General features: G+C 37.5%; 1 protein-coding gene across 6 annotated transcripts in view; it reads right to left on the bottom strand.

Moving 5' to 3' along the window:
- SMOC2 (SPARC related modular calcium binding 2) overlaps positions 1-27,106 on the bottom strand; it is a 137,572-nt gene that overhangs the window by 37,308 nt on the left and 73,158 nt on the right. For 5 of the 6 annotated variants that reach the window (XM_007427715.4, XM_015887983.3, XM_007427713.4 and 2 more), the window contains 2 exons: positions 7,882-8,068; positions 2,052-2,134 (listed from right to left, as the gene is read on the bottom strand). In XM_007427715.4, coding sequence (XP_007427777.1) covers positions 2,052-2,134; positions 7,882-8,068 — 270 coding nt within the window. The remainder of the gene's footprint in view (positions 1-2,051; positions 2,135-7,881; positions 8,069-27,106) is intronic. The other variant, XM_015887984.3, reaches the window with a different exon arrangement.

Raw genomic sequence — 27,106 nt, 5'->3', positions numbered from 1 at the left:
AAATAAAAAATAAAAACAAAACTACAGTGATGATCAATTCTGAGATAATGCTGTTAAAAAGAAGGAATGTGTTTTAATTAGGGCATTATACATGATTGAGCATCACTGTAGCAGTCTTCTTTGTATCTTCTTTTATTCATTAATTGATTGATTGGTCATATTTATATAGCCACCCTTCTCACACAAAATGACTCTGGATAGCATACAATAATTAAGAAAACAACAAATATATAAAAACGATCATTATAAAAAGATAAAAAGTAATTATTAAAATGGAAATATATCAAAAAGTTTAAAATGTATAAACCCCACAGAGAGCAGAATATCAGTCACAGTGGAGCCATCTGAAAATGTCTCCGGTTCCCAAAGACCCCCAGGCCTGATGACATAACCAGGTCTTGAGGGACTTCCTAAAAGACAGCTGAGAAGGGGCGAGCCTCACTTCAGGGAGAAGAATGTTCCACAAGGGACATCCTTGCTTCTTTTCTACTTTCTTTGAATTCCAATATTTTAAAAATAAACATAAAGATTAAAAAATGATTGAGCATCCCATATTTAGTCCTGCAGATTATTAAGTATCTGCAGGAAGATGCTGAATTTGTTTCTTCTCCTCATTCCTTATATACTGTATTTATACAGTATATCCCAAGTCACAGCCATTTTGGTCTGATTTTGTATTAAAAAAAAAAGAGAAGGCTCGAGGTTGAAAGGGAAGAATCATGAGCAGAAATGCTAGAGTTACAAGCACAATCACATGAGCGATAGCTAGAGACACACTTACTGCAGCATATGCTTTTGTAGCATTTACATCACTTGTCCAAGTGGTTGAATACTGTTATGCCTTATGGCAGAGTACAAAGTTTAAAAATAGTTGCTAAATGAGCAGAAGATGCTTTCCCAGTGCAGAATGGCCCCTTTCAGTTCGATTCTTGGTTTACATTAGAACCCAAAATATTAATTTATATGAAGTAAATGGAATTCTATGCACTCAATCCCCTTGTCTGAACTGTACTAAAGAAAAAGAAATGCTTATGAGCTTGAGTAAATTAACTCGGCAAAAGGCTTCTTCAAAGCTTGGCTGATTTTGCTGAGACCTCTCTGTATTATGGAAAGATTTGCGCTTGCTTATAGTATGCAGCTGAAATTCACAGTTTAGGGTTTAAATCCCTAAAGAAGAGATGTGGAATTTCTAGCCCGCAAGCTGAATAAGATCCCAGGAAAGTTCTCCATGAACTCACCAGCAGATTAGCTCTGCCAGTCCACTACTAAAACTTTAAAAGTTCTACAGTACTTATTACTCTATTATGAAGCACCTTATTATCTACTTCTTTAAAAAATCAGAGGTACACATTAGAGTTGCAGATTCAGCTGACATTGTTCCTGAGTTATTTATAGTCACCTTAGTATCACTTTCTTAGTTAGTATCAGGTCAGTCCCTAAGAATGAACAGATACACATATACTGTATACCTACACACAGAGTTGGAACTTGATTGCTCCTGTGTTCATCACTTTACATTTGCTTTCCCCAACTTAGGTGAGATCCTGTTAGATGTCTTTATTTCCCCCCTTTTTAAAACTATAATGAATAATTTGGTATTTTAGGAAACTTGGTCTCCTCAATGCTCACTCCAGACGTATGTAAAATCTGCAGGAAGGTTATCCTGAATATTTATTTATTTGTTTATAAACTGGTGCCCAGCCCCAGTATAACCAAGCATGTTGTTCTGTTAGACTTTCCATTCTGGGGAATTGTGACTTCAGTTATTAAGTCACACAAACTCAATAACATTTTGATACTGTTTCATTGCTATAAATTGCAAATGTATATTTGATTTCCATTTGTGTTGAATCAACAACAACCAACACAGCAATACAATTTCCTTTGTACTTACCACAGTTTAGAATATGGTTCTAATGGTATTCAAACCAAAAACAGCATAACAATATTTGAAACAGTTTCGCTTAAGTGTTTTAGATGTGAAACCTCTCTTCAGGTTAATTGAATGAATAAACACCATTCTCGCTAAAGACCATTTATTACACACTGACCTTGCAGCTGGCGCCCTTTGAACACATCTTTTGTTTTCCTTGGATGAGCTCTAGCACCATTATCACACTTTGGCTGTTCGTATCTTAAGGGAGAACAGGAAGAAGACAAGACATCAAGGGAATGCTAATTGAATTTGAAAACTCTACATTTCAACAGCTGTGTGATCACACTGAAATCTGGCAGAGAGCTTGACTGACTCTCAACTCTAAAATTATAGCCACACATTTACCCAAATGCCAAATAAAGCTCCTTCTAAAAACCCATTAATTCATGCTATTCAGCAAGATAAGAATTGTGGGGCTTTTCTCCTCCCCTAAAACTTTTCTCATGAATGGTTTCAAGGTCTTGGGCTTGATTTCATAAAATTCTAGAGGCACTTCCTTGAGTGGATAAAACTGTAGTTCAGTTATTGAAGCGGTAAGTCAGTATCAAACTGTTAATGTCTTATGGTACTGTAAAATTATTGCTATGTCTCTTCTTTTTGGGGATTTACTTAAGACGTGCTTAAGACAACCTCAACCCAATGCCTTCCAGACTTATTGGGACTACAGCACCCAGAACCAGACTCATTGGGACTACAGCACCCAGAACCAGACTCATTGGGACTACAGCACCCAGAATTCCCAGACAGCCATAGACAATGCAGGGGTATATAATATGTAGGCAAAGATGGCCATGCAAAGGAGAGCCGTGTATCCAGGATCTGGAATTATACCACTGTATTAACTGTAGTGTTTCATCTACAGTATATCACTCCCAGTCAAAAACTGAGATGGATTTTCAGAGAAAAAGGTCTTAAATATATACAACTCTTTGTGTCATGGCTTAGTCCCAGCATCACATATCTGAACTACTTCTAGATATCGCAGAATCCAAAGTAATAACTTTAGACTTGGATGCAGTTATTTATTTATTTATTTATTTATTTATTTATTTATTTATTTACGATATACTTCATGATGTGCAGCTGCTTGCTATAAGAATTATTTCTTTCTTTGCAAGTATCTGGTAAGAGAATGAAAGATGCTTTCAACTTATTGCTTATTAATTGGATGGAACAGTGCCATGCAAGTAAAAGTGATGTCATTCCCAAGACACAAGACCATGGCAACTGTTTTTAAAGGTTGGATTCCCTGAAATATATTGTGGGCAAAGAGGAAATACCTCGTTTCCATATGATATCACAGAGCGTGTTATTAATTAAACACTAATTTGGGGGTGATTTGTAGGATTAGCTTTCTGCCACCACATGACCTATACTGATGGCAGAAAAATGGGCTCAAGATGCCAGAAAACTACTTGTATCTAATATACAAGTATATATCAATGCTCTTTGGAACATTCTGCCCCCAGAAGTGCGATTGGCCCCCTCACTCCTGGCCTTCCATAGGGCTTTGAAGACCTGGTTCTGCCACTTGGGTGGGGAGGGAATACTTCAAGCATGGGGATGGCTAGCACCATAGAGGCCTGCTGTCTTCAGCCCCAGATTTTTCATCTTCTTGGACTCTCCTTTTCCTTTTTTAGTAATGTTTTTAAATTGATGTTTTATGTATTTATATATATTTATTGTTTTAATGTTTTGTGTGAGTTGCCCAGAGTTCCCCCACTGGGGGGGAGATGGGCGGGGAAGAAATTTAATAAATAAACAAATAAATAAATAAATAAGCATTGTACTTCATTACATTTCCTATGTACTTGTGGCAGAGACCTTCCAGTTTTCAAATGCTATATAATTAAACAAATGGAAAAGGGACTGATAACAGGATCAGATAATAATTTTTCCTATCACATAATGGCTTTTGAGTTCACAAACAGCACTAAGAATGCTTGAAATATTCAATCTTCTAGAATTCCTAGGCAATTGATTTTTTTTTTTTTATAATCTTATCACTGGGGTACAGTGTGGTCATCTGCTACATGGACCTGGGAGAGGGGAGCTAGGTTGACATGATTTATTCTGTATTACAATTTTTCATTTTCCTATTGCCCTTCTGAACTTTGCACTTTGGTTCCATATTTGTGTCTGATGTGAAATGTGGGTATGGGATTATATGTGATGGGACAAAAGATCATAAAATAAATACACACATATAGATATATGGGGGAGATGCAGGATTGAAAGTTGAGTCTATGTAATGTTAGAAAATTTAATAAAATTTAAGGAGTGGGGGGGGGAAGCTCTTTCCAAGCCCTTGTAACAAATCATGATGTGTTTTGATACTGTTCTAGCCATGAGAATAATATATTGTTGGAATGAAACAAATAGTCCCTGCCTCCTATGTTTAATTTATCTTCTCTTTGTCTGAAGGGAATGAACATTTCTGCAACTGGCTAATAGCCCATCAGATATAAGCTGCTCCATGAAGGTGCAATGCAATTTCGTGCTCAGGTTAATAGGTGTCTGTGGGTGAAAGGGGACCCTTTAGAGTAAGAAGAACAGAAGCTGTTTTGATAGAAAGCTTTGGATGAAGTTGATCGTAATTGCTGTCACATGACCTTTTTTAACCAGCCAAGTAAAGAATGAAAGAAAAGTCTTTGAACTGAGTGCTCTAATGTGGCATGTGGCAAAGAGCCTGATCTCAAATTAATCTGATACCTCACTCTGCATTCCTTCCTTTTTCCTGCTGCCTTCAGTCACTATAACCTGCATTTCATGATTTTACTTTCAATTCTTCTTACCAATTCCAGAGTTCTGCTCTACCACAGACCACATATCCATGTTAAACTTGTAGATGTTGAACATCTACAGTTCCTAAATGCCTTAGCCAGGCTGGTCAATGGTGAGGAATGCTGGGAGCTGTAGTTCAGCAGCATCTGGAGAGCCCCAGACTCCACAATCTTGTTTGATGTCGTTTTCTGCCTAGCAGAAGTAAGTAACAACCAGCCAGAAGAGGGAGATGAAATACGAGCATGGTTTATTTATTAAAATTCTGCCCCTGACCTTTTTTTTCCCCTGGAAGTTTCAAGTGGCATAAATGTTTTCCATTAGGGCCAGAACCCCTTAGCACTGGAAATGGAACCATATCATATGATGCCTTCTGAGCGTTCTTAGAGTAATTCTGGTTTTTAGTAGAATTAATAGCAGCTGTAGCAACAACAAACCATGTTGGAGTGGTTCTCAATAAGCATGAGAGCTAGAAAATTATATTTTAAAAATGGCATAATTAAACTTCAGACAAGAATGCAATATAGTAACGTTTATGGGATACATACATGCCATCAAAATAGACACAAAAGAAAGGAAGAGAAGGAAAGGTTCACAAATGTGAAGAAACAGGGCAAAGGGCAAAGTTCACCTTTTCAATTTTAAGTATTCCTTAATCTACATACCCACAGTGAACAATCTCAGAATCAGCTAAGAAGCTTGATAATTTAAGAATTTGTTTCCATGGGTGATAATAATTAGCCGCTTACCATAAGGATTCAAAATATAGCCCAATTTACCTGCTCATATATCTTGCGTGGAAAACTTTGGCCTTTGTATTATAATTCCCACTATTCCTCACCATTGGTCACATGGCCTCTGCCACCTAATCTGTCACAGCAAAGCCTATAAAAGGTCTTATGCTACCTTAAAAGTGTAAGAAATGCAGGCTTTTGTTATAGCAGCTGACATTTCCAGAACAAAAGAAGCAACCATAAGGCAGAAATACAGGGATCAAATGAGATCAAATGAGGCTCACTGGTTCACTCCACTCAGAGTTGTTGACATGGTCTTTGCAGACTCTCTGATTACAATCATCCCCAGTCCTATCTGGAGATGAAGGGAATTAAACATAAACTATGCTACCAACTCACAGCCCTTCCCCAAATGAAACTGTGAAAGAGTGAGCAGATATTCTGGCTTTTTAGAGTTTACTCTCCAAAACATTGTTTTGAATGATCAGCCTTTCAATCCATTTGTGCTTGTATCAAGCTAAACATGCTGCATTGGTTCCTGGTGAAAGTCCATACAAGCATTCCTAAAGACGCCAAGCCCACATTGTTGCTTTTGGAAAGTGATATTTTGTCTGCCTTGTCTGCTAAACAAGGCTCACAGCTCTTTTCCCTGCTTCTGGCTCAGCTGAAACTCATGAACTTCAATTTACTGTTTAACAACATATTAAAAATATTTTCTCCTTTCTCCTTTCTACTGGTTCCAGCAATGTTGCTCCATGGAAGTTAATCATGTGAAAATGGGCTGAAGGAACTGTTTCTGGGAAATAATAGAAAGATCTTTCTGAGGCTACATTTCTTTTCCTACAGTACATGGATCCTGGCAGAGCAGACTTTCCCCCCCTAATTGCAAAATTGATGCAGTTTCTCCGCTTTTGTTGTCATTTTTTGCAATACAAAGGGCTTTACAGTCTTTTTTTTAAATGTATATATCATTTTTATTAAAACTTTTAAACAGGAAGATAAAAACTAATGCAAACTAATATAAAGTAAGGAAGAAAAAGAAAAGGAAAGAAATCAAAGAAAAAGCAAAACGTGCAAGAAAAGAAAAAAAGTTGAAGAAAAATAGAAAAGAAGGAAAAAAGATATAAAGAAGTGGCTTCTAATATTCTTCACAGCAGTTATAAGTGCAAATATATTTTAACCTCTCTCCCTAAAGTTACATCATATTACTCTTCTTTCTATAATCTATCCTGTCTAATCATCAAAACCATAAATCAGGTTCATTTTTTCATTTTTACACAAAAAGTCCTTAAGAGGGCTTACAGTCTTGAATCTTTTCACGTTAACCCTGAAGTTTGTAAAGTTTATTCCAACTTTATAGTAGAGAATTAAGATTCAGAAACAGCAACTTCCACAAAATCATATTAAGAGCCCCAAAATGAGCAGAGATTTGAATTAACATCAAAGCTGAAGCCCCCGACTTTATTGCCTCCCTGATTTGACAATGATAAATTGTTAGACGATTGCTTAATTTCATCACAAGTGCTGTCTTGCTGATTAGTTTTAAGCACACTAATAATTAATGAGAAGATCCTATGGACTAGAGCCAGATTTAGTCACAGTTACTGTTTACACTCTAAATCAATGGGGCATGAACTAGTCCTGATTTCTCCTTATTGCTTTCAGGATGTAGAATATGCTTTTCCAGAAGCTCATCCCATCTTTCTTTGTCTTTACAAAAGAATTAAATAACTCCACTCTTCTAATGCTGATTGAAGCTCTTGGTCACATTCAGTGGTCTTACTGATGTTTTTATTATTTATATATAGCAATTATGTTTTAATTTTTTTTCTTCTCTTATTACCTTGGTCATACTAGTGGATGGAAAAGTGGAATGTAAAATAGATTATTGATTTACTTCAAGTGTGTCTAATTCTAGATAAAACCACTGAAAAGAATGGGGATGTAATCAGAATTTGCAGCAGGGCAGTAAGAACATAATTAAATTATATCACTTTTAAAAATTTTCCATTATTTTAATGGCTCATGACTGTTCCCTTAGCCTTAATTGCTTATTGATTCAGACATCTTGCAATAAACTTCATTACAAAAAATGTGAATGCCAGCACTCAAAGCATGTTAAGAATGTTGAATATTCCTGTTACACAGAGAAACAGTAACATCTTTTGCATGTTGAATTGACATAGAACTGTTACACAATATTCATTGTCTATTTGGTGTGGTTACAGCCCTTTAAGATTTTGGGTGAAAAAGAGCAACATCATATAGCTTCATATATAAGTGCACGTGTGTGTTACTAATTGTTCCTATGCCTTAGAAAAGGGACCAGATGAGATGGTCCCTTTCGTGAGATGGGTGGCCATATAAATTTGATAAATAAAGAAATACCTCTGTTATTGTATGACCAATTCTCCAATGAAGATCTCTTACCTTGTGGATGTACCTGGAATGGGGCGCCCTGTATCAACAAGGACACACCAACAATATCCTGTGGAGGGGTGGCACTGTACTGGTTTGTAAAGCCCACCATTAGCACACTCTGGAATAAATACATTGTCTTTCTGGGGCTGTTTAGCTTCTTCTAATGCTGACTGAAGCTCTTGGTCACATGAAGCTGCTGGGAAGAAAAAGTAATAAAGTTATGGACATTGCCTACATAGAGATTAATTTATTGATAAATTAGCCATGAAGCCAATGGAAAACACAGTTTTGAGGTATTACACTTTCCTTCTAACTGTGTCAATCTATTATAAATCAATGGAGAGTTTGCTGCAATCATTAAACTTTTATATAGGGGGAGGGAGGCATGCACAGAAATAGAAGATGGAGTAGGAGATTTTACCCAGGTCAAAAATCCTTGGGCAACAGGATTTTTAGCAGGGGGAATTTCCCACTCAATATCTTCTGTATTGATTGGCAGCTCGACCCACAGGTGGATAGTGAGAGGCTGGCAATTTCATTGGTGAGGAAACTGCCCAATGAATCAGCTGGGGAAGAATGAAGATTGAGCAATCAGGAGGAAAATTGAGAAGGGAAAGAGTATAGTAGATTGGACACCTGACTCAGAAGGATGGACCCAGCAGCTAGAGGAGTAGCTACCTGAGACTTTGGGTTGTGAGCCTTTGTCAAAGGAAAGAGTCAAATTGTTCCAATATGGGTTTTGAGATGTACTCCACCTGTAAGGACATTACTCAGTCTGCTGCATGAGAGGAGAGGCTGAACGTTATTATTGTACTTATGTTATACTTTGGGCATCTGTGTGCTACTTCCTAATGAAATTGGGGGGGGGGGGCGCTGTGCTGTCAAGTCAGTGTTGATTTCTGGTGACTGCCAAACTAGTCCCTGCAGTTTTCTTGGAAAGATTTTCAAAGTGGTTTGCCATCGCCTTCTTCCTATGGCTGAGAGAGAGTGACTGGCCCAAGGTCACCCAGCTGGTTTCATGCCTAAAGTGGGTCTAGAATTGAAGGTCTCCCAGTTTCTAGCCAGGTGCCTTAACCACAACACCAAACCAGCTCTCAATAATATAAGTAAAAGTTGTAAAAAAATCACACCTAAAGATTAAATAAATGTTATTGGATCTGAAAGGGATTCTGTTGAGAAATCCCATAGAAAGTTGGTTCCTCAAACTCAGGACCAGTTTCTGTGTTATAGCAGGAGCTACATGCATGTACAACCACCATCCAGTGATATGCACATAACAGACAGCATCAGAACTACCCCATGAACTTAATTTTATTTTCACATTAACATAATATGCCGTTAATGGACTCTCAGAAAAAGATATGTTCCAAAGCTACAGAGTTTAATGAAGCTTTGGCATTCAATTCACTCATCACCCCAAATCCACCAAATAACAAATGTGCCAGTGAAATAGTCCCTGATAACTATTTTAAAGTAATGTATTTCAAATATATCTAGAATTTAAGCATCAAATTTAAGGAAAAAGGGGGAAAAAATCTTATTAGGAGAAACCTAAGTTCAAATTCAGCATATGAGTATCAGGAAATTGCAGCCTTTCCTTGGAATCTGCTATTTCAAATAATTTAAATGTATTATGTTAAATACCCACAAGTTTAATTGCTTGTTTATAATAAAAGTATGAAAACTGTTAATGTTGGGTTAGAAGACAGATAAATGGACTCAAGAGAAAACTGCACTTAGTTTAAATAAATGTTGTCTACCACTCACAGAGACAAACACAAGCCCAAGTATCTGAAGTTCTCCTGATCTCTAAAAATTAGGAAGGGATAGTACTGTAAGCAGCAACAAGGACAGGAAACCCAGTAGCATAAATCGTCTGTCATGTTCAGTATCAGTCTTCATCAACCACAGTTTCATTGTTACATATGTCCATCCATTACAAGACACACCTGCAAACCAGCATTGGTGCATCACCAGCAGCAAAGAATTTGGTCTGCTCTGTAGCCTTGGGAAACCAGCTTCTGCCAAACCGTTACCTCGACACAAGGTGAAACTTAAGTTCCAGACTGTTTTCCTGCGTTGTGTTTTTTTCACTGGAGATACTATCTGCCTACCCACCATTGTTCCCCAGCTCTCACTTCACATTCACTCAGCCAGTGGTAGAAAACTGCTCAAAATGTTTGTATTCTGCAAGTCAGTTAAGACAAACTTAAGGAAAAACAAATTATCTTCATAGTATACTGGGAATATTTTGCAAATAAAATAGGTTATGGAGTGGCAGTGCTTAATTTTCTTTCTTTGGGATTTACTTGAAGCATGGGAAGCCATGGAGGCTGCAGATCACTGGAGAGATGAATATTCAGAAAAACAAATGAGATTCACATACCACTAGGCCACTTCAAATCTAAAATACAAGAATACAACACTCCACCCATGAAAGAAGGTCTAAAACAAGTTTTTTTTCCATTAAATTGAATGAGAATTTACAGAAAAAATGCAGTATAATTTCGCTGCTTCTCACTAGTTTGTACTTGAAACAATAAACAAAACATTTAGACCAACGTGCTCCAACTTGGTGACATCTGGATGATTTGGACTATATTCCCTATAATTCCTAGCCAGCCAGCTAGGTCTTATGGGAGGCGATGGTAAGATTCTCCAGCTCTCTCTGGAACAATTTGGGATGGGACAAAACAACTAGTGGGAGAGGGATTCATAGCCTGAAATTGGGTTGGACTCTTCATTAGAGAAATATATTTGAGTTCCAGCCTGGAGCAGAACAGAGACTTTCTTATATCCATCATATTATTGCAAAGGAAGGAAGGAAGGGAAAGAAACCAGAGTCTCCAAAGTCTCTGTTTGTTTGTAAAGAATAGCTAATGTTAATAGCTAATAGTTAATAGCTAATTATTCAGAATTGAGCACCTTCAGCAATTTGGGGCTTTCTTGAGGCCAGCTGGAATGCTGGTATCTCCAGTTCACTATCATTCATATGTGCCTTCCTGCCCAGATGAATACAACAAACTCTTTTGTGCAGATTTTATTTAATAATTTAGCTGTAAGATCTTCTCTGGGATTATAATGCTGTTTATATGGGTTGATCCTTTCGAAATGCTTTATGAACATGAACATTTTAGAATGTGAACTCTGCAAACCCATGTTTATTTCTGGTTGTGCAGGAATGCAATCACAATCTTATCATATCTTCTCATAACGTCTCTGCATATCTGTGTTTATTCTAGGTTTGAATTAGGTTAAATAAAATACATATTCATGTATAAAATTCTTCCACTCTTGTGACATAAGAAACTTGCCATGTAAACCACAGAAGTAATTTTACTTTGACCACATTCACATGGCATGTTCGCACTAATCTGGGAATATCAAAAGTTCTTTTTTTCCCCTTTCCTTTTCTTTTGCTGGCACATCTATGTTGCTTTTGTTTCAACAGACTGCAGTACCAATTTTTCTTGAACTGAACCCCTTCTGAAAAGTGTGGTTTTTAAAAGTCAAATTCTATCTTTGAAAGTTTCATCAGTTATTTTTATTTTACTGGGCTTAAAGGCTGACTAGTATACATTCCAACTTCCATAAATTGAGTTAAAAACAATACAGTACTGTACAAAGAAACAAATCAATATTATTATTCAACTTACAATCATCCATATAAACAAAAATTCAAAAACTTTTCCACTACCAGAAGGTAGAAGATCATAGCATTCTAGCTTCAAGGTCTGATGGCATAACCATGTTTTAATGGTCTTCCTAAAAATGAGGAGGGAAGGGCCCATCTGGATATCTGGCAGAATGCTGCTTTGCCAGACATGGGTGGCAACTGAGAGGTCTTGCCTCTGTGGTCCCTGGAGATGTCATTCCCTCAATGCAAAGACCTGGAGGAAGCCCAATGTTGTTGGATGGGGATCATGTTAGATAGGGAGATCTTGTTGGATGGGGAAATACAATTAGGAATAGGCAGTCCCACAAATGCCTAGGCCCTGAGCAATGAACCACTGTAACAGCTAACAGCTTCCAGACACCTGGAGACACCTCAGCAGCATCACTTGTTCAACCTGGGGTTGAAATGTAAAGTTTATTGATGAATGTGTGTTTGTGGATAATGTTGCCCATTGGCTTCATGTATATGTTAAATAGGAATGGGGAAAGAATTGAACCTCCCTGGAAGTTACCTACCAATCAGAAGGGCCACAGAGAATCCTACAGTTGGAAAAAAGTCATGTTTGTTTTTGTATATGATAACTGCAGCAAGATTATTGTATGCACAAAGAGGGAAAGATTCAGCAGTACCTACAACAGAGGAATGGTTGGTGAAGATGATGGAACTTGCTGAAATGGCCAAATTGACTTCTTTGATTAGCGAAAAGGTAATATCTACGTTTATTGCTGACTGGAAACTTTTTGCATATGACTTTTTTGCATATGACTTTTGCATAAAACAGAGCAAAATGAACTTATGATTTATGGTTTTGATGATTAGACAGGATAGATTATAGAAAGAAGAGAGTCATGATGTAACTTTAGAGAAAGAGGTAGATTTATAAATGTACTTATAACTGCTGTAAAGATCGGAAGCCACTTTTTTGTATCTTTTTTCTTTCTTTTCTATTGTACTTCTACTTTTTTTTCTTTCTTGCACTTTTAGCTGTCTCTTTCTTTCTCTTTTTTCTTCCTTACTTTATATATGTACACTCTAGTTTCTCTTCAGATTGTATAAATCTTTCACTTTTACTTTATATTAGTTTGTATTCATTTTTATCTTCTTTTTTAAAGCTTTTAATAAAATTACGAAGAAAAAATTCCACAGAGAATCCTATCAGGACTCACAGGTTTAAACTTATCTTGCAAGACATGGCCTTAGTCACCTCCCCAGGACTTGCCTGGTTAGTGTCCAACTCTGAGTGCACTTTATCCTCCAGATGCCTAGCTAATTCCTCACAGCAGCCCAGCAGATGCTTTCCCTGTCTGTCCATCCCCAAAGGGAACAGGTCACTTTGAAAAGGGCCACTGGGCAGCATTTTGAAGATACAATAAAAGCAGAGGAATATCGTTTTACTGCTCTTATTGCCCTGGTATAGGCTCAAATACCATGCAGTTGTCTTCTACCAGCAGTTGTCTGGGCATCTCTTAATTGTCTTCATTTCTCAGAGCTCTTCAGAAAACCAAGGAACCCTCCCCAGAACACAAATTGTTGTTTTATACATTTCAATATTCTGTTTTTAACTCAAAGCAAGGCTACTGGTTATTATATGTACTGAGAAAAAGCAATTCCTTTATTACTGAAGATATCACAAGAGGAGACTTATAATGTCAAGACAAGGAGCATGAGAGAAGAATTCAGCATGGGATGACAGCCTATATCTAGTAAGCATGAACATAACTTTTGACATATAATGGGTGGAGCTGATCAAGGAGCCCGCCAGAAGCTATACAATATTCTATGGGCCTTCTGGTAAGAACTGTCCATCCTTTCTCAGTTGTATAACATTTGTGAAGAATCCATATCATAGTAGTTAGAGGAGAAAAGTACTTGCTAGAGAAGACAAGTTCAATTCTTGGTGACTTCATGGGCATATCCATGTATTTTTCTTGGCAAGAAAAGGTAAGTAGTTTGTCAGTGTTTCCTTCCAGCATATGTTTTTACCTTCATGGTCTAGCCTATGGTCCTATGATTTCCTGGTTGGTTTCCCATCCATGTACTATCACGCTTAGCCCTCTAAGATCTGTCAAGGTTGGTTAGGGGCTGCCACTTAACTGGGTTAAAATACACATTTGGGGTAATAAACTTGTCCCACATATTCTTGAACTACATTTGATTATTTTATCTATATTTTAAGGTATGGTTACCAATTAGAGATTCATGTTACACTGTTTGAAAAAGTTAATGTAATCCAATGTATGAACTGGACTGAAGTGATGTGGCTTCTTTAAAGAGGTGCTTCCTTGCACTTTAGTGCATTCTAAACACCGTTTCCATATCATTTTCAAAGCATATACAACCCTAATTTCTAGTACAACTTAAATGCAGTGTAGACATTTTAGATTACGACTGAGGGATGAGTGGGAAATTGAGACAGTGCAAGAGAAGAGGCTCAAATTATCATATTTTGGATGCATTATGCAAAGACACTGCTATCTGAAGAAATGTTTAATTCTGGGAAAGGTGGAAGGAAAAAGAAGAAGAGGGTGGCCAGCAGCAAGGTGGATGGACCCTGTTACAGCATCAAAGGGTGCATCCTTGGAAGACGTGATGGACCAGGTTAGGGACAGATTGTCCTGGAGAAAATCAGTCTGTGTGGTCACTAAGACTTGACCCTGACTTGATGGCACATAACCAATCAGTCAAAAGAGAAGAGGCAAAAGTGAGGTCATAAACTTGTAAAGAAAGGAACTATGGGATCAAGCTGTAGAAAATCACAACTGAAAACGTTAGGCTGTCAAAAGATAACAAGAATATTACGATCTGTAGGAGAATGTCTTGCTGTCTGTAAACTAAAGAATTAACTGAAAATTACACATGATTTACAATAAAATGAGCAACTAAACAAATCCCAGGGAGAGACCTTTAAGGCTATGGGTACGCTGCCAAAGCTCTAACTTCTGAAGAAATCTACCAAAGTCTGAGAAAAGGCCTCCTCAACAGTATGAGTGACCATGCATGAGTATCAGTAGGGAAAGTTACTAGATTATAATTGCTTTAATAAAACAGAATTGTACTAAAAGTAAGTCTCCTGTTTGTGTGGTTCAATATGCCTCTAAATGATCCTGCAATGCAGAACTGATTGGTCTGGCTTATATAAAGGGGTAAGGGTTAACATGCCTTAACTTTGTGTGTAACAATCCTGTGCACAAAAGCTGCCATAATTATCTGTCTGAAAAACAGGAATGTTAATGACTTGCCAGATGGGATGGAAATGAGAGGAAAGTGGAACGTTGTTCAAAATGTTTTTTATCTTGTTTTTCCCTCTTAAAAAGCACTGAAAACAGCTACCAAGATACCAATAGAAGAGAATATGTTTAGCCCAGGGTTGAACTGTGGAATCCTTGGGGTTCTCTAGCTAGCTAGCACTGAAGATGTTACCTAGCCGGGTAACGAAATGTTTGCAAGAAAACAACGAAGCTCAGAGAACCCTAAGGACTGCACAGCTAACAAGATAATTAAAACCTGAATTAAAAATATAACCAATATTTAAAAACTGAAGTAAAATTTATAATACATACAATTAAAGCATCAGTTAGAAGGGTGTATGAATATTGTAGAGTTTTCTTGTGGAAGCTTCTGGACAGCCATTTTGTTATTTTCCTCACCTTGTTTTATTATAGTCAGCTTCTGCAGCCATGAAAAGCTTCACTAAACTTTTTTAAAATCCTCTTCTCCACAAGTTTTTTTTTCTCTTAAAGGTTTCTTTATTTTTGATTATCTTTGATAATTCTGAATAAATACATATAGATAATCAAAGATATAGGCCTATCTTTGATTATCTCTGAACCTGTTGATCATTCCACTCCTATATAATCTAGTCTACCTATGTATAAACAATCAGAGAATTATGTTATTAGATTTATATCCCACCTTTATTTTTCACAGCTCAAGGTGGTGTACTTAATACTCCCTCCTCCTCCTCCTACTAGCGGAAGTACACACAATGACTTAGACTGTGAGTCTATTCTGGAAGTAAGTCCCACTGAGTTTGGTGAAACTTATTTCTGAGAAGACATATCTAGGACGGCACTATTTATCCAGCTTACACAAATATTTAGTTTCTCTGAAGTACTAGTATTCAGGACATGGGCATTTGCAGAAATTGTTCATGTTTATGAACAGTGGTATATGACTGTGTTTTATATATATAATGTACATTAGTGTACATTATAAATATAAATCTTATATATACACATAAATCTGTGTTTTCTGTCTGAAAGTCACATTCCCAGATATTTTAGAAAGGTAGAAAATCCTGGAAATTTGACAGCACCAATGCATTAGAGCTATACTCACACTGCACGTAAAAGGCATCATGCTGCATCTAGAGGGAGCTTGCCCTGCAATAAAGCTTTATTTGGAGAAAAATGAAATACCAAAAAGAGTGACAGAAACCCACTCAATACAGAAGATATTGAGAAACTCAATATAGAAGTCTTAATAATGTAAAAGTGAATACTTTCTGCTAGTCTTATTATTATAACTTTGATAGCCTGATTTGACTTGCTGGGAAAATATCCCGTCCCTTGTCTACAACAAATTATTTCACCTTGGAAATTCTGCTGGATGGTCCATGCTTTTGGAAAGCACAGGAGATGCTTGATCAGAATTTAGCATTCTAGACAAGCTTGATCTACTGTGTACTTTTTTCATTTTTTGTTTAAACAGAAGGGAGGTTCTTTTTGAGATGGGGGAAAAAGGCTTCTTTCACCATGGCAGTGATTTGGGAGAAGGTTGGTTAACTTATTTGCATGCCTTACACTTCAACAAGCTTCTGGTCTTCAGGCACTGGACACGAGTCTTGAGTACCTTGAAAACTGGATGCTTTTGTATTATGATGAATGCAGCTACTCATGACATAACTTCAGTTTCAGGACTGGGGGGGCAGGGAGCCCTCCCAGATTTCAGGAGAAAAGAAGAAAGAAATTGCAGGACTGAGAGATATAGATGTACATCTGTGGAAGAGCAGGCTGCTTAGCAAAATTGCAGGCCCCTCTGCTGCTTTTGTCCCCTCCTGTTTGGGCCTTCTCCCCAGCATCAGCATGGCAAAGTTGCCAATAAAGCTGGGACCTTGACACAGGTGTGGGAGGAGAGGTGTGTTTGGGGAGCTCTGCAGCCACCAGCAAACAGAGTCAAGCAGCCAAACAAAAGAAGGTGTTTTTCCTTCAAAGGGAGTGAATGGTCCAGAGGAAAAGCAGTAGAGAGGCACAGCAAGGAAAAGTGCAAGTATAAAAGCACAACGTGGAAAGTTGGAAATACTTTACACGCTGGCTATTAACAGAGAAGAAAAAAGCAGAAGAAATTCCAGAGAGAGGAATTAAGGCAAAACAGTGTTTGTAAGGGAACAAAAAACCACTGCTATATAATAGTATTACTATAGAGCAATGTTTCTCAACCTTGGCAACTTTAAGATGTGTAGACTTCAATTCCCAGAATTCCCCAGCCAGCATGCTTTAGAGTATAGTATAGTAATAGTAAAGAAGAAAGGTTTTAATAGTAATAATAATTAAATAGTAATAGAGTATTGTAATTGTTATAGTAGTAATATAGAAATAATAGCAATAGGATAGAATATAGAATAGGGGCAATAGAAAGCAGTTACACATATAGATTTATATATTTCACTTTTATATCTTTTTTTTCCCCCCAAAATAAAACATCTCCCCAACTCTTACAGGGAGATATAAAAAATGGATCTGGATCTTTTGGGCTTTTGTGAATCTTTTGAGTCTGGGTCAATCTAACTGGGTAGAGTTTAAAAAAAGAACCTGTGACAACATCACAAACGCAACTCCCTCAGTGTATTTCACTACCCCTTCCCCATATCGTATCAGACTAAACTACCTTACAAGTTTGTCATGTGCTATTTAACTAGCCCAACTGCAACAACAACAACAACAACAAAAGACTCCTAGTCTCACAAACACATCACTTTCTGCAATGTGAATGTAGTAACAATGAGCCTTCTCTGCATGAACTGGAGGAATAGTTTTAAACAATGCTGCCTTTCTTGCCACCTTTGGGTTAAGATAGTTAAACTACTGCCTAAAGCTCAACAACTTTAAATCCTGATTTTCTGAATCGTTTTTGCTGTGTTTACTAATAGTTGCTGCCCCCCACACAAAGCCAACTACCTTCTGAGCCTCCAGAATTCCTGCAGGGCACAGGTTCTTAGCAAGAAGCTAAGGAGGCCTGGGCTGAAAACTAAGCTTCGGAACATAAAATAAACGATATGGTGATTCCCCTTTAAATGCCTCTGAGTCGCTGTTGCTTTCATTTGCTCTGTTAGAGAGATGTACACAGAAACTAGAATTTTGGCTGTTTCTTAAGGGTAAACAAAAGACCCTCCTACAGTCTTATTTTGAAAGGATAAGTCTCACTAATTTTTGCTAGACTCTTCTGCACCAGGATTAATTTCTCCAGACCATTCAGAGCTATCTTTCCTGACAAAGCTGGGAAATTAATTTTTTAAACCTGATACCTAGACTGCAATGGGTGGCTGTTTCTGGCATCTTTCTCGGCCCAGAAGCGTGAGCCAGGAAAGCAAAAAGGCCAATAAGAACACCATTAGATTATTTCTTTAGTGCTTCAGCAATTTTTAATATACTTCCATGAAGTTTGCTTTTCGTATGTTTATTGTCAGCTCCAACGGCTCAGCTTTTCTTTTGGCTCCTGCTGAAAAGGCAGATCCACAGCTTGGCTCTGTTGTAGCCTGTGAGCAAAACAAGGCCAAACTGAAGGAAAAACATTCATCTATCCCACTATTAACTATGAAGAAAGAGGAACGTTGTGTTCTATGTTTTGGGTAATGTTTCACATGGTCTATCTATATAAAACCCTATATCAGGGTAAAATAAGGTAGCTTTTTCTAGTACTAGTAACTTGGCCTAAATTCTCTGAGCAAATGATTATTTTCAACAAAGCATATTCCCATAGTAAATAAATATACCATGTTACAGATTAAGTGCCAAGTATCCAAAAGGGATGTTTCACCAAGCATGCTCTTGCACGTGACGCATGTTAAGGCCACTATGTCCTCTAGAAGATTCAGCACAGCCACTTCAATGGATGACCTCAGCAGTCTCCATGTGTGTGCGTGCATTGCCACTGTGCTTTGTCACCAAAGAATGTGGCTGCAAGGATATCCACAGGAGGCAGCCAAAGAAGTCAAGCTGGAAGGCCATAAAACTAAACCTCGTCCTTGTTCTACCTGCATTACGCACACATGTTAAAAACAGGTGGGGCCTTGATTGCATGGTCACACCTTGACTTTTTTGACTCCACCCACAGATGGCTCTGGATGGCTGCTTTACTTAGAGTGGTTCTTCATGCTTGCTAACTTGTTTTGCAATGTACCCCTGGTGAATGTTTTGTCCAATCCTATTACATATTTTGGAGGCCTTTTGTTTAAGCATAAGGACAACGGTGTGTCCTTATGCTTATATGTCCCAAGATTCATATATCACTTCTAGCATTATCCATCTTCTAGAGCACTCTGGTCAAACACAATGGAGTTTCTTTCCTGAACATCCCACCCATAGGATCCTTTATCTCTCCTCAACAGTTCTCCACAATTCTGATTCTACTATTATGGAATCATCTGTAGCTAAGAAGAGGCAGTAAAGAACCACCTCTTGGTATGTTTATGGAAATTCTGCTATGACAGCTCCATTAAACAAAAGACAGTTTTCAGAACAGGAGCAGCTTTAGTTTGTTTTATCTTTTCTGCTCAGGTATGAGAAGACTGATTCAGATATTCAGCTCAGAAACATATGGAAGAGGCATGCTTACTTCTTTGGAGATGGAAGAGAATGCCTTTAAAAGGCTAATTCAAAACAACCAGTATGCTTTAAAAAACCAATACAAAAAATCCACTTAAACAAATTCCGAATTCTTCCTCTTCCCTAAGTAATGGTGTGTAGGCTCTCTATGCCTGCAGATGGTAAACAGGTTTTTTTAGATCTATAGGTAGTCCTCGTTTAGTGACCACAATTAGGACTGGCAACTTGGTCATTAAACAAAACAGTCACTAAGTTAAACCGTGACTGTGTTTATGATCTTATGTCAGCTTTCCTTTGCTTTACAGACCTGCAAAGGTTGTAAATGTAAGAACTGGTCACAAAGTTACTTGTTTGTCACTGTTGTAACTGTGAACAGCCACTGTACAAGGCAGTCACTAAGCAAGGATTACTGTACAAAATCAGTGTCTGGGACAGTGTCAGAGTTAGCAAGTGGCTGTAATCCTAGTCTCCCCTGTGCATGTCTTTAGATAAATAGAAGTACGGGATTGAAAAGGGATTTATTTAGACTTACTTAACTAAATATGCTTTACTGAAACACAAGGATCTGTTTTCAGCAGGAGGAAGTAGGGAAACAGTATCTCTCGCTTCACTGATCTGACAATGCCTGATGACAAATGATACTGTAGTTGAGTGTAAAGAGAGCTTCTCCTAATTTTTAGAAATGTAAGTTGGGGCTCAGTAGTCTGAGAAGCCATCTTTATCTCCTTTTCCTTCATCACATAGAAGTAGGAGGAGAAAACTACACATGTATCTCTCTTTCTAGGTTTCTAACTGCTTCAGTTGGCTGTACCCTCTTATGGCAGAGTCTTTTTCACAAAGTGCATGTGAGGTTTGGTCATCCTCTTTAATAATAATAAAAAAAGGCTAAAAAACCAAACTAGCATTTCCTTCTATGGGAACATCAGAATCCTGGCTTCATTTAAAACATAAGATATCTATCTCGCCAACTAAAATTAGGCAGAATAAAAGAAGGAAGCTTGGTAAAACTGTATATGTGTTAGCCCAAGTATCTGACATGATTCTTTTATCTGACTTGGAAGGAATACAGACAGTTTTACATCTTTCACTGGCCACAAAAACGTCTTATATCAATGAAAACACTCTAGATAAATAAACAGTAAGTGATCTGTTTTGCAAGGAGGCTATGGCTTAGTTCATGAAAATGGCTGTTTTTTCCCAAGCTCTTTTTCCTGAGAGGCATATTAGTATAATTTTGTTTAGCCTGTTTGCTATAAATATCGATTTGTTTAGGGCCTTATCTTGTCTTGCCCTCTGCTCACACACTTAATCTGGACTCCTTTGTAACAAGGAAGAAAAGTCCAAAAGGCCTGTTTTTTGGCAGGATTATTCAAATAAAAACAAATTCTAAATGTTTAACTTTTTCAGAAAAGCCGTGTCGCAAGCAACAAAGAGACTGGCATTCAGTCACCTAATAAGGCAATATTTTTTATTAAAGTTTACATGAATTTAGCCTAAAATTGTTCCTTGACATGTATTTCATCCTATCCTATCCTATCCTATCCTATCCTATCCTATCCTATCCTATCCTATCCTATCCTATCCTATCCTATCCTATCCTATCCTATCCTAATGAAGAAATAAAAAAGTATAGCTTTTAAGAGTTCAAAATAGTTTGCATTTTGATATGGATTGAAACACTATGATTAATTAGAGATAAGAGGCATCTAATTTCATCTGCCTGTCCTACCCGTTCCGGCAGAGAGGGCATGTTATGGGCTCTGACACCTAGGGAGCTACATTTGGTGGGCTTCAGGTGGCGGGCCTTTTCTGCTGTGGCACCTGCACTGTGGAATCTTCTCCCTCCTGAGATGAGGTTGGCCTTGTCACTATTGGGTTTCCAGAGGTCCCTCAAGACTTGGTTGTGCCAGCAGGCCTGGGGACCCCGGGGACAGGTGATCTAGTGAGGTGGCTCCATTATTTTTAACATCTCTTCGCTTATTTTTTTGTTTTAGTTTCTTTTTTTTATATTTTTTATACTTTTAATGTATTTAATATTTTTTTTAACCTTGTTGTATGCCGCCCAGAGTCGCTGGGTTTCTTCAGGAAACTGGTTGATGAAAATGACCTGAATGTTTAATCATGTACATAGATCCTTGGCTGCAATAAAGTCATTTCGCATATTACACAGCAGCCAGTCTCACTGACCACATAGTGTCCATTTAAAAGGAACTGAAACTAATCTTAATTCCCTGAAAATGGCTGGGTTTGTACATAGTACTAAACCATAATGTGGTTAGATCACACTTTATACTAAGCCATAAATAATTGTTTATCAGCCAGAATGGCTGGATCCCAGGGTTGTACAACTCATTTAAAGAGATGCTTTACTTGCTAGCAAAATATCCTGTTGGATCTGCTCTCAGGGCTACTAAGTAGGTATTTGAAAACTCTGTCTGGCTGCTTCAAGGCCTCTTAAACTCTTCAGGACTCTGAGGAGTAGATCTAAGGGGAATGATTTATACTATGTGTGAAACCAAATAAAGCACAACCCTGTGGTTTAACATGACATAGGGATCTTGTGTCTTTATTACATAAGCAATTGAAAATACCTGATTGTGGCTTCACATTTAGCATGTAAACATTACAGATTTTCTTTAAAATAATACATTACTTTAAAATGCATATTTGAAGTGCTGTTAGAGCAGTGTTTTTCAACCTTGCCAACGTTAAGATGAGTGGACTTCAACTCCCAGAATTCCCCGGTGAGCAGTTCTGGGAGTTGAATTCCACTCATCTTAAAGTTGCTAAGGTTGAAAAACACTGTGTTAGAGTATTGCTCCCTGTCCATCTTTCATAATGAAAAATATAACCTCACTTTAGAGAAAGATACTAATTAATGTTCAAATTCCAGAAGATCAAGAATGCATGTTGTATAAAAGATGCTCATTTTTCACTCTGTTGGCTAGTAACAATTTGATGGAATACTTGGACCAAGCTTTACAAGTTTTGACTTCATACACCATAGAAGGGAAAACCAGATCCCCTATTTAGATGAACTGAATTAAACTAAATCTTCTAAAGGTAATAGTTAGGAGCTAATATAGCCAATCTTTTAATGTCATTCTCTAGCTTCTAGTAAACAAACAAATGAGAATTGCAGAGAACATATGAGTTCTGCTTTGCTTCTAACAGAAGAACAATTCAGTGAATATTGTGAAGCTGCGACTATGCTGAAACTGTAAAACAAACATGGAAGCCATTTATCTTTTATAGGAACAAATATTGTAGAACATCAATAAAGCTAATTAGAGAACTAGGTGTCAAATGACTTGCATCCCATAGTCTTCCTCACTGTGATTCTCCTGATTCATTGGATTTCAATCCCCACAACTAGTGGAACTGAAATCCAAGAAAATTTATAGGGATCAAAATCCATCATATTTGGAGGGCACCAGGTCAAAACATTTTCCTACTGACTGTCTATCAGAGAACCCCTCTGTTGCTCCCTCAGAATCATTGTGAAGGAAAACTAGTTAAATCATCTTTGGGACATTTTTGCTATTTTAAAAAAAACAGTAAGATTTGAAGCAAGCAAATAGGATCATTTTAAATCTGTTGTGGTGCAATTAAAACAATGTGCCATGTACAATTGCAAGGCAAGTCCTTCCTTTCAATATTGATGCTATTAGATAGAGGGTAAAATAGTTACTGCAGCATTATCACTGGCAATTCTTGGGTATCCAAGCCAACTACAGTTCCCACTGTCCACATGCATATCCATGCTATCAATCATATGATTGCTTTGCAAAAGATTCCAGGAAGCAGTTCTCAGTAGAAGGCTGATACTGGGATAAGAAAAAGCAGAATTAATAGGATTCAGAAACTTTGCATAGTCCCCTTTAAGACTCCATGGTGACTGCTTTATTAACTATTTACTTTAATGCTATAAACAAAATGATGTGTGATTACTTTAATGGGTATCATCCATCCCTGTTAACTTTCAAACAAACAAGAGTGACTTATTCAACAAGTGAATATTGGAACTGCTTGCTTCAGCTTTGCTTCTTCCCTACCGCATGGTGCACATAGAAATTTATGCATTTTATAATTTGTCCATGCAACTAATTTATTCAGTTGTGAATAACTGAAATAAGTTAAGTGCAAGCTTTCACTTCTCAAAGCATTATTTAGTTCAGTGAGACTTTCCCCCATGAGAGGTTAATTGGTTATTTACTTATTTATTTAATTAATTCAGCAAGCTAAAGAGAAATCACCATGTCCAGCTTTACCAACCATCTGCTTCAATGCTCTTGTATGTTTATTTAAAGAAAGAAAACTGGATAGAGGTGAAGAATTTCCTTCCAGCTGACAGTACATAGACACAATATTCTATCACCACTACCTACAACTTTGGATAAGATTACATGTTTCTCTCATTTGACAAAAATTGGCTGGATTCAGATCTGTACTCATGGATTTTCACTACCAAAATAAAACATTCTTTTCCACCAGTAGCCCCCTCTCCCTTCTCCAGAATTGGCTGTAGCAAGCTCCCATCCTTTTAGGGAAGATTTCTGGTAGTGTGAAATGGTAGGAGAATATTGTCTTAATGACGAATGGATACTACTGAATACCATTCTGTATTTCAACTGAAATATAAGTCTTCTCTGGATTCTGACAGATCTCTGATGTTTTTCTGATTTCCAGTCTGTGGGTCTAATAAACTGTGAAAAAACAGTGTCTTACATATGAAAATTAAAAGGTACTGCTGTTTTAGACTGGAGCTGCAGAAAAATCATATAATGTGATTAAAAAATAGCTTAGAGAAGATTGCTATCTTTTGGCATTAAATTAATGTATGCTATTACAAAAAAAGACTGGCCTTGTGAGAAAGCAGACACACATGTCAGTTGTGGGGATTCCATGAAATATTGGAACATCCTGAACACAAATGGTATCTTTTGGATGTTAAACAGAACACTTTTAAAGAGTTTTAGGGTGGGAGGGTCTTTATTCCTGGTGGGAGGCAGAGTCTAGGGATGCCAGAAGGCAGGCTTCGTAAGAATTTTGAACTAATAGGTAAAATTAAAAGTTAAAAGAAATGCTCGTAAAATGGGACTTTTGAAGATAGTAGAAATACTGCAGTGCATATATTTTGGTGAACTAAAATATAACCGGCACCAGGGAGGTCTAGGAAGGCTTATCTATTTGCATAGGACAAGCAAGTAGAGGAGACATAGAGCACACAGTATTTATGTTACAATACCATTTAAGTACTAAAGAGGATAAAGCAAATACTCAACAACAGTTGCCTACATGTCCAAGATGCTAGCAGATACTTTTTTTATTCATACAAAAAGATTAGTGAAAAAACATGCAGGACAATCCTATATATGCTGTACCTTCTCAGATGAAAGTCCTACTGAGTTTGAAAGAATTAATTCCTAAACTTCAAGTAGGTACAACAGCTTTCTCTGAGTAGGCATTGTCCAAATGGGTTGCAGTTCAGCCCTTGTGAGTTCCTAGCCATTTTTACTGGGAATTAAGGAAGTGTAATACAACTCAAGAGTATCGGGGGGGGGGGGGCAAGTTTGGATAATGAGATTACAGTTCCACTCTGCACGTTTATGTGGGCCTACCAGAAAGAAATCAGGTAAACTGGGATTTCTGCATAAAGAGTGAGGGTTTGTTTGTTTGTTTAGCAAAGATAGCGGTGAGATGCTTGATATAGCTAACGGCCATGCTGGTTGCAGAATCATAAGAGGTGACTTGCAGTAGATCTGAGGAGTTTCAGATTGGAGAAGACTGCTATGCAGAGTTTCTTAGGAACTGTTTTAATCTCAGTGGGATTTACTTCTAAGAAGATATCTCTATGTATGTGAGATCGATGGTAGGTAGGTAGGTAGGTAGGTAGGTTGATAGATGATAGATAGATAGATAGATAGATAGATAGATAGATAGATAGATAGATAGATAGATAGGTAGGTAGGTAGGTAGGTAGGTAGGTAGGTAGGTGGGCAGGCTGGCTGAATAGTCTTCAGTTTGCTACATTGCAGGGTAGCTGGTGGGGGGGAAAGGGAGAAAGTAATTTTTAAGTGCCCAGGGAAATCCTTTATTGAGCTCAGTACATTCTGACCAAGGTCTTCAAGAGCAAAGAGTAGCCACAACTAAACCTTCATTTTCAACAAACTGTATTCTGATGCAGGTACTCACAGTGTTCTTGAAAAGTCCTTTGCCACCATGTGCTATGTCTAATAAATTACTATCCTGTGTTTCTGAGATTTCCTTTCACCTTTTTTCTGCACTGTTTTTCTCCATTTCCACAGGAATCGTGATATTTTTGATTTCTTTTCTACTCACTGTTACACAACTACTTTCTTAATTTGTTATAGGAAAAACACAAATGTAAATATACTAATATCAACAGTTATGCCAGTTGGAAACAAGTCCTAAGCCTAGCCACGTCAAGGCCGTACAAGGAATTAGGACTTTCTCACCTTTTCCAAAAAATTGGTCTCTACGTGTCATGCCAGACAAATATATTTTGAATTCATAGTAACCAAACCAGCCAGATGGTTTTGACTTATGATAAAGGAAACAAATAGTTTCCTGGTACTAAAAATACAATTCAATAACTGTTTCCTACCCTTTTATGGTATCCAAAATCTACCAGCTGCTTCACTTTGTCTAATGACAGGGCCTGTCTTGGTGCTTGTGAACTGCTTGTAAGAATGAGTTGTCAAGTTGAATTTTGCAATATTTGGGGAGATGGATTGGTAATTAATTTGTTTGACTTGTGGCCTCCCGTATTTCTACATATCAGATTAAAGTTGGTTCCAAGCATAATACTTCTTTTGCTTTAGCCATAAATAGTCTCCAGGGTAATAAAGATGAAATAAATACTATTTACAATGAATTATTTCTAGGTTCTTTCTAAGGCTTGGTTTTATTTCATTCTCTCAGAAATGTAAAATGTTGTCTTCTGTCACAGATAGAGGTACAACAAATTTTCAGTACACCAATTAGTTTGTGTCAACAGAGGGTTCCCCCTCCCCCCCTTTTTCAGCCTCTTATACTGTAATGAGAGAGAACAAGAGAAAGAAACACAGGAAACCTTCCACGATGCTATGCCGCAGTAAATGTGTGTTGTCAAATATTAAAAAAGGAAGTACGGTAGAAGATTGATGTAGTTTTATACTCAGAATGTGTAGATCTTTACATTTTTTGATTGATTACAGAAAAAGCTGGTGAGGGAGTATTGCAGATAGGGGGTTGCACTTATTGAGTAGAAGCCAAAGGAAAATGACTCACCCACCCCAAATTACATGGCTGATGATGTGAGGCAATGGTGGAGTCTAGGGATGAATGGAAACAACTTGGTGAAGGTTTGTATAGTTGCCAAACTACTTGGAACTTTAAAGTGAGCTTTGATGTTAATCCCACCCACCAAGTTTTTAGTATTTTGGACCAAATGCTGCACCTCCATGATATTACCTGCTGCTGCCCCCTGCCTCCATTGTCTCATCATTGGTCGTTTAGCCAAGATCAAAGGGACTGTTTGTTTTTTGTGTTGCTCGGTGACTCTGTCCTCTGTCTAAGCCTTTGTAACCATCACAATAATTGCTGGATTTTAAGAAAACTATCAGAGTTCTTTAGAGCTGTGTTTAAAAACCATTTTCTGGGATACAGAGAGACCTGCCTCAAATTCACTTTGGGTCAAAATCAAACCTGGAGTGCAATTTCTGGCTTTCTC

Source organism: Python bivittatus, unplaced genomic scaffold (genome assembly GCF_059951505.1).
Source record: "Python bivittatus isolate LINGU-HERP-01145 unplaced genomic scaffold, Pbiv_v1 ctg000020_np1212, whole genome shotgun sequence".
Taxonomy (NCBI): Eukaryota; Metazoa; Chordata; class Lepidosauria; order Squamata; family Pythonidae; genus Python; species Python bivittatus.
This window is presented reverse-complemented; position numbering and strand designations above follow the sequence as displayed.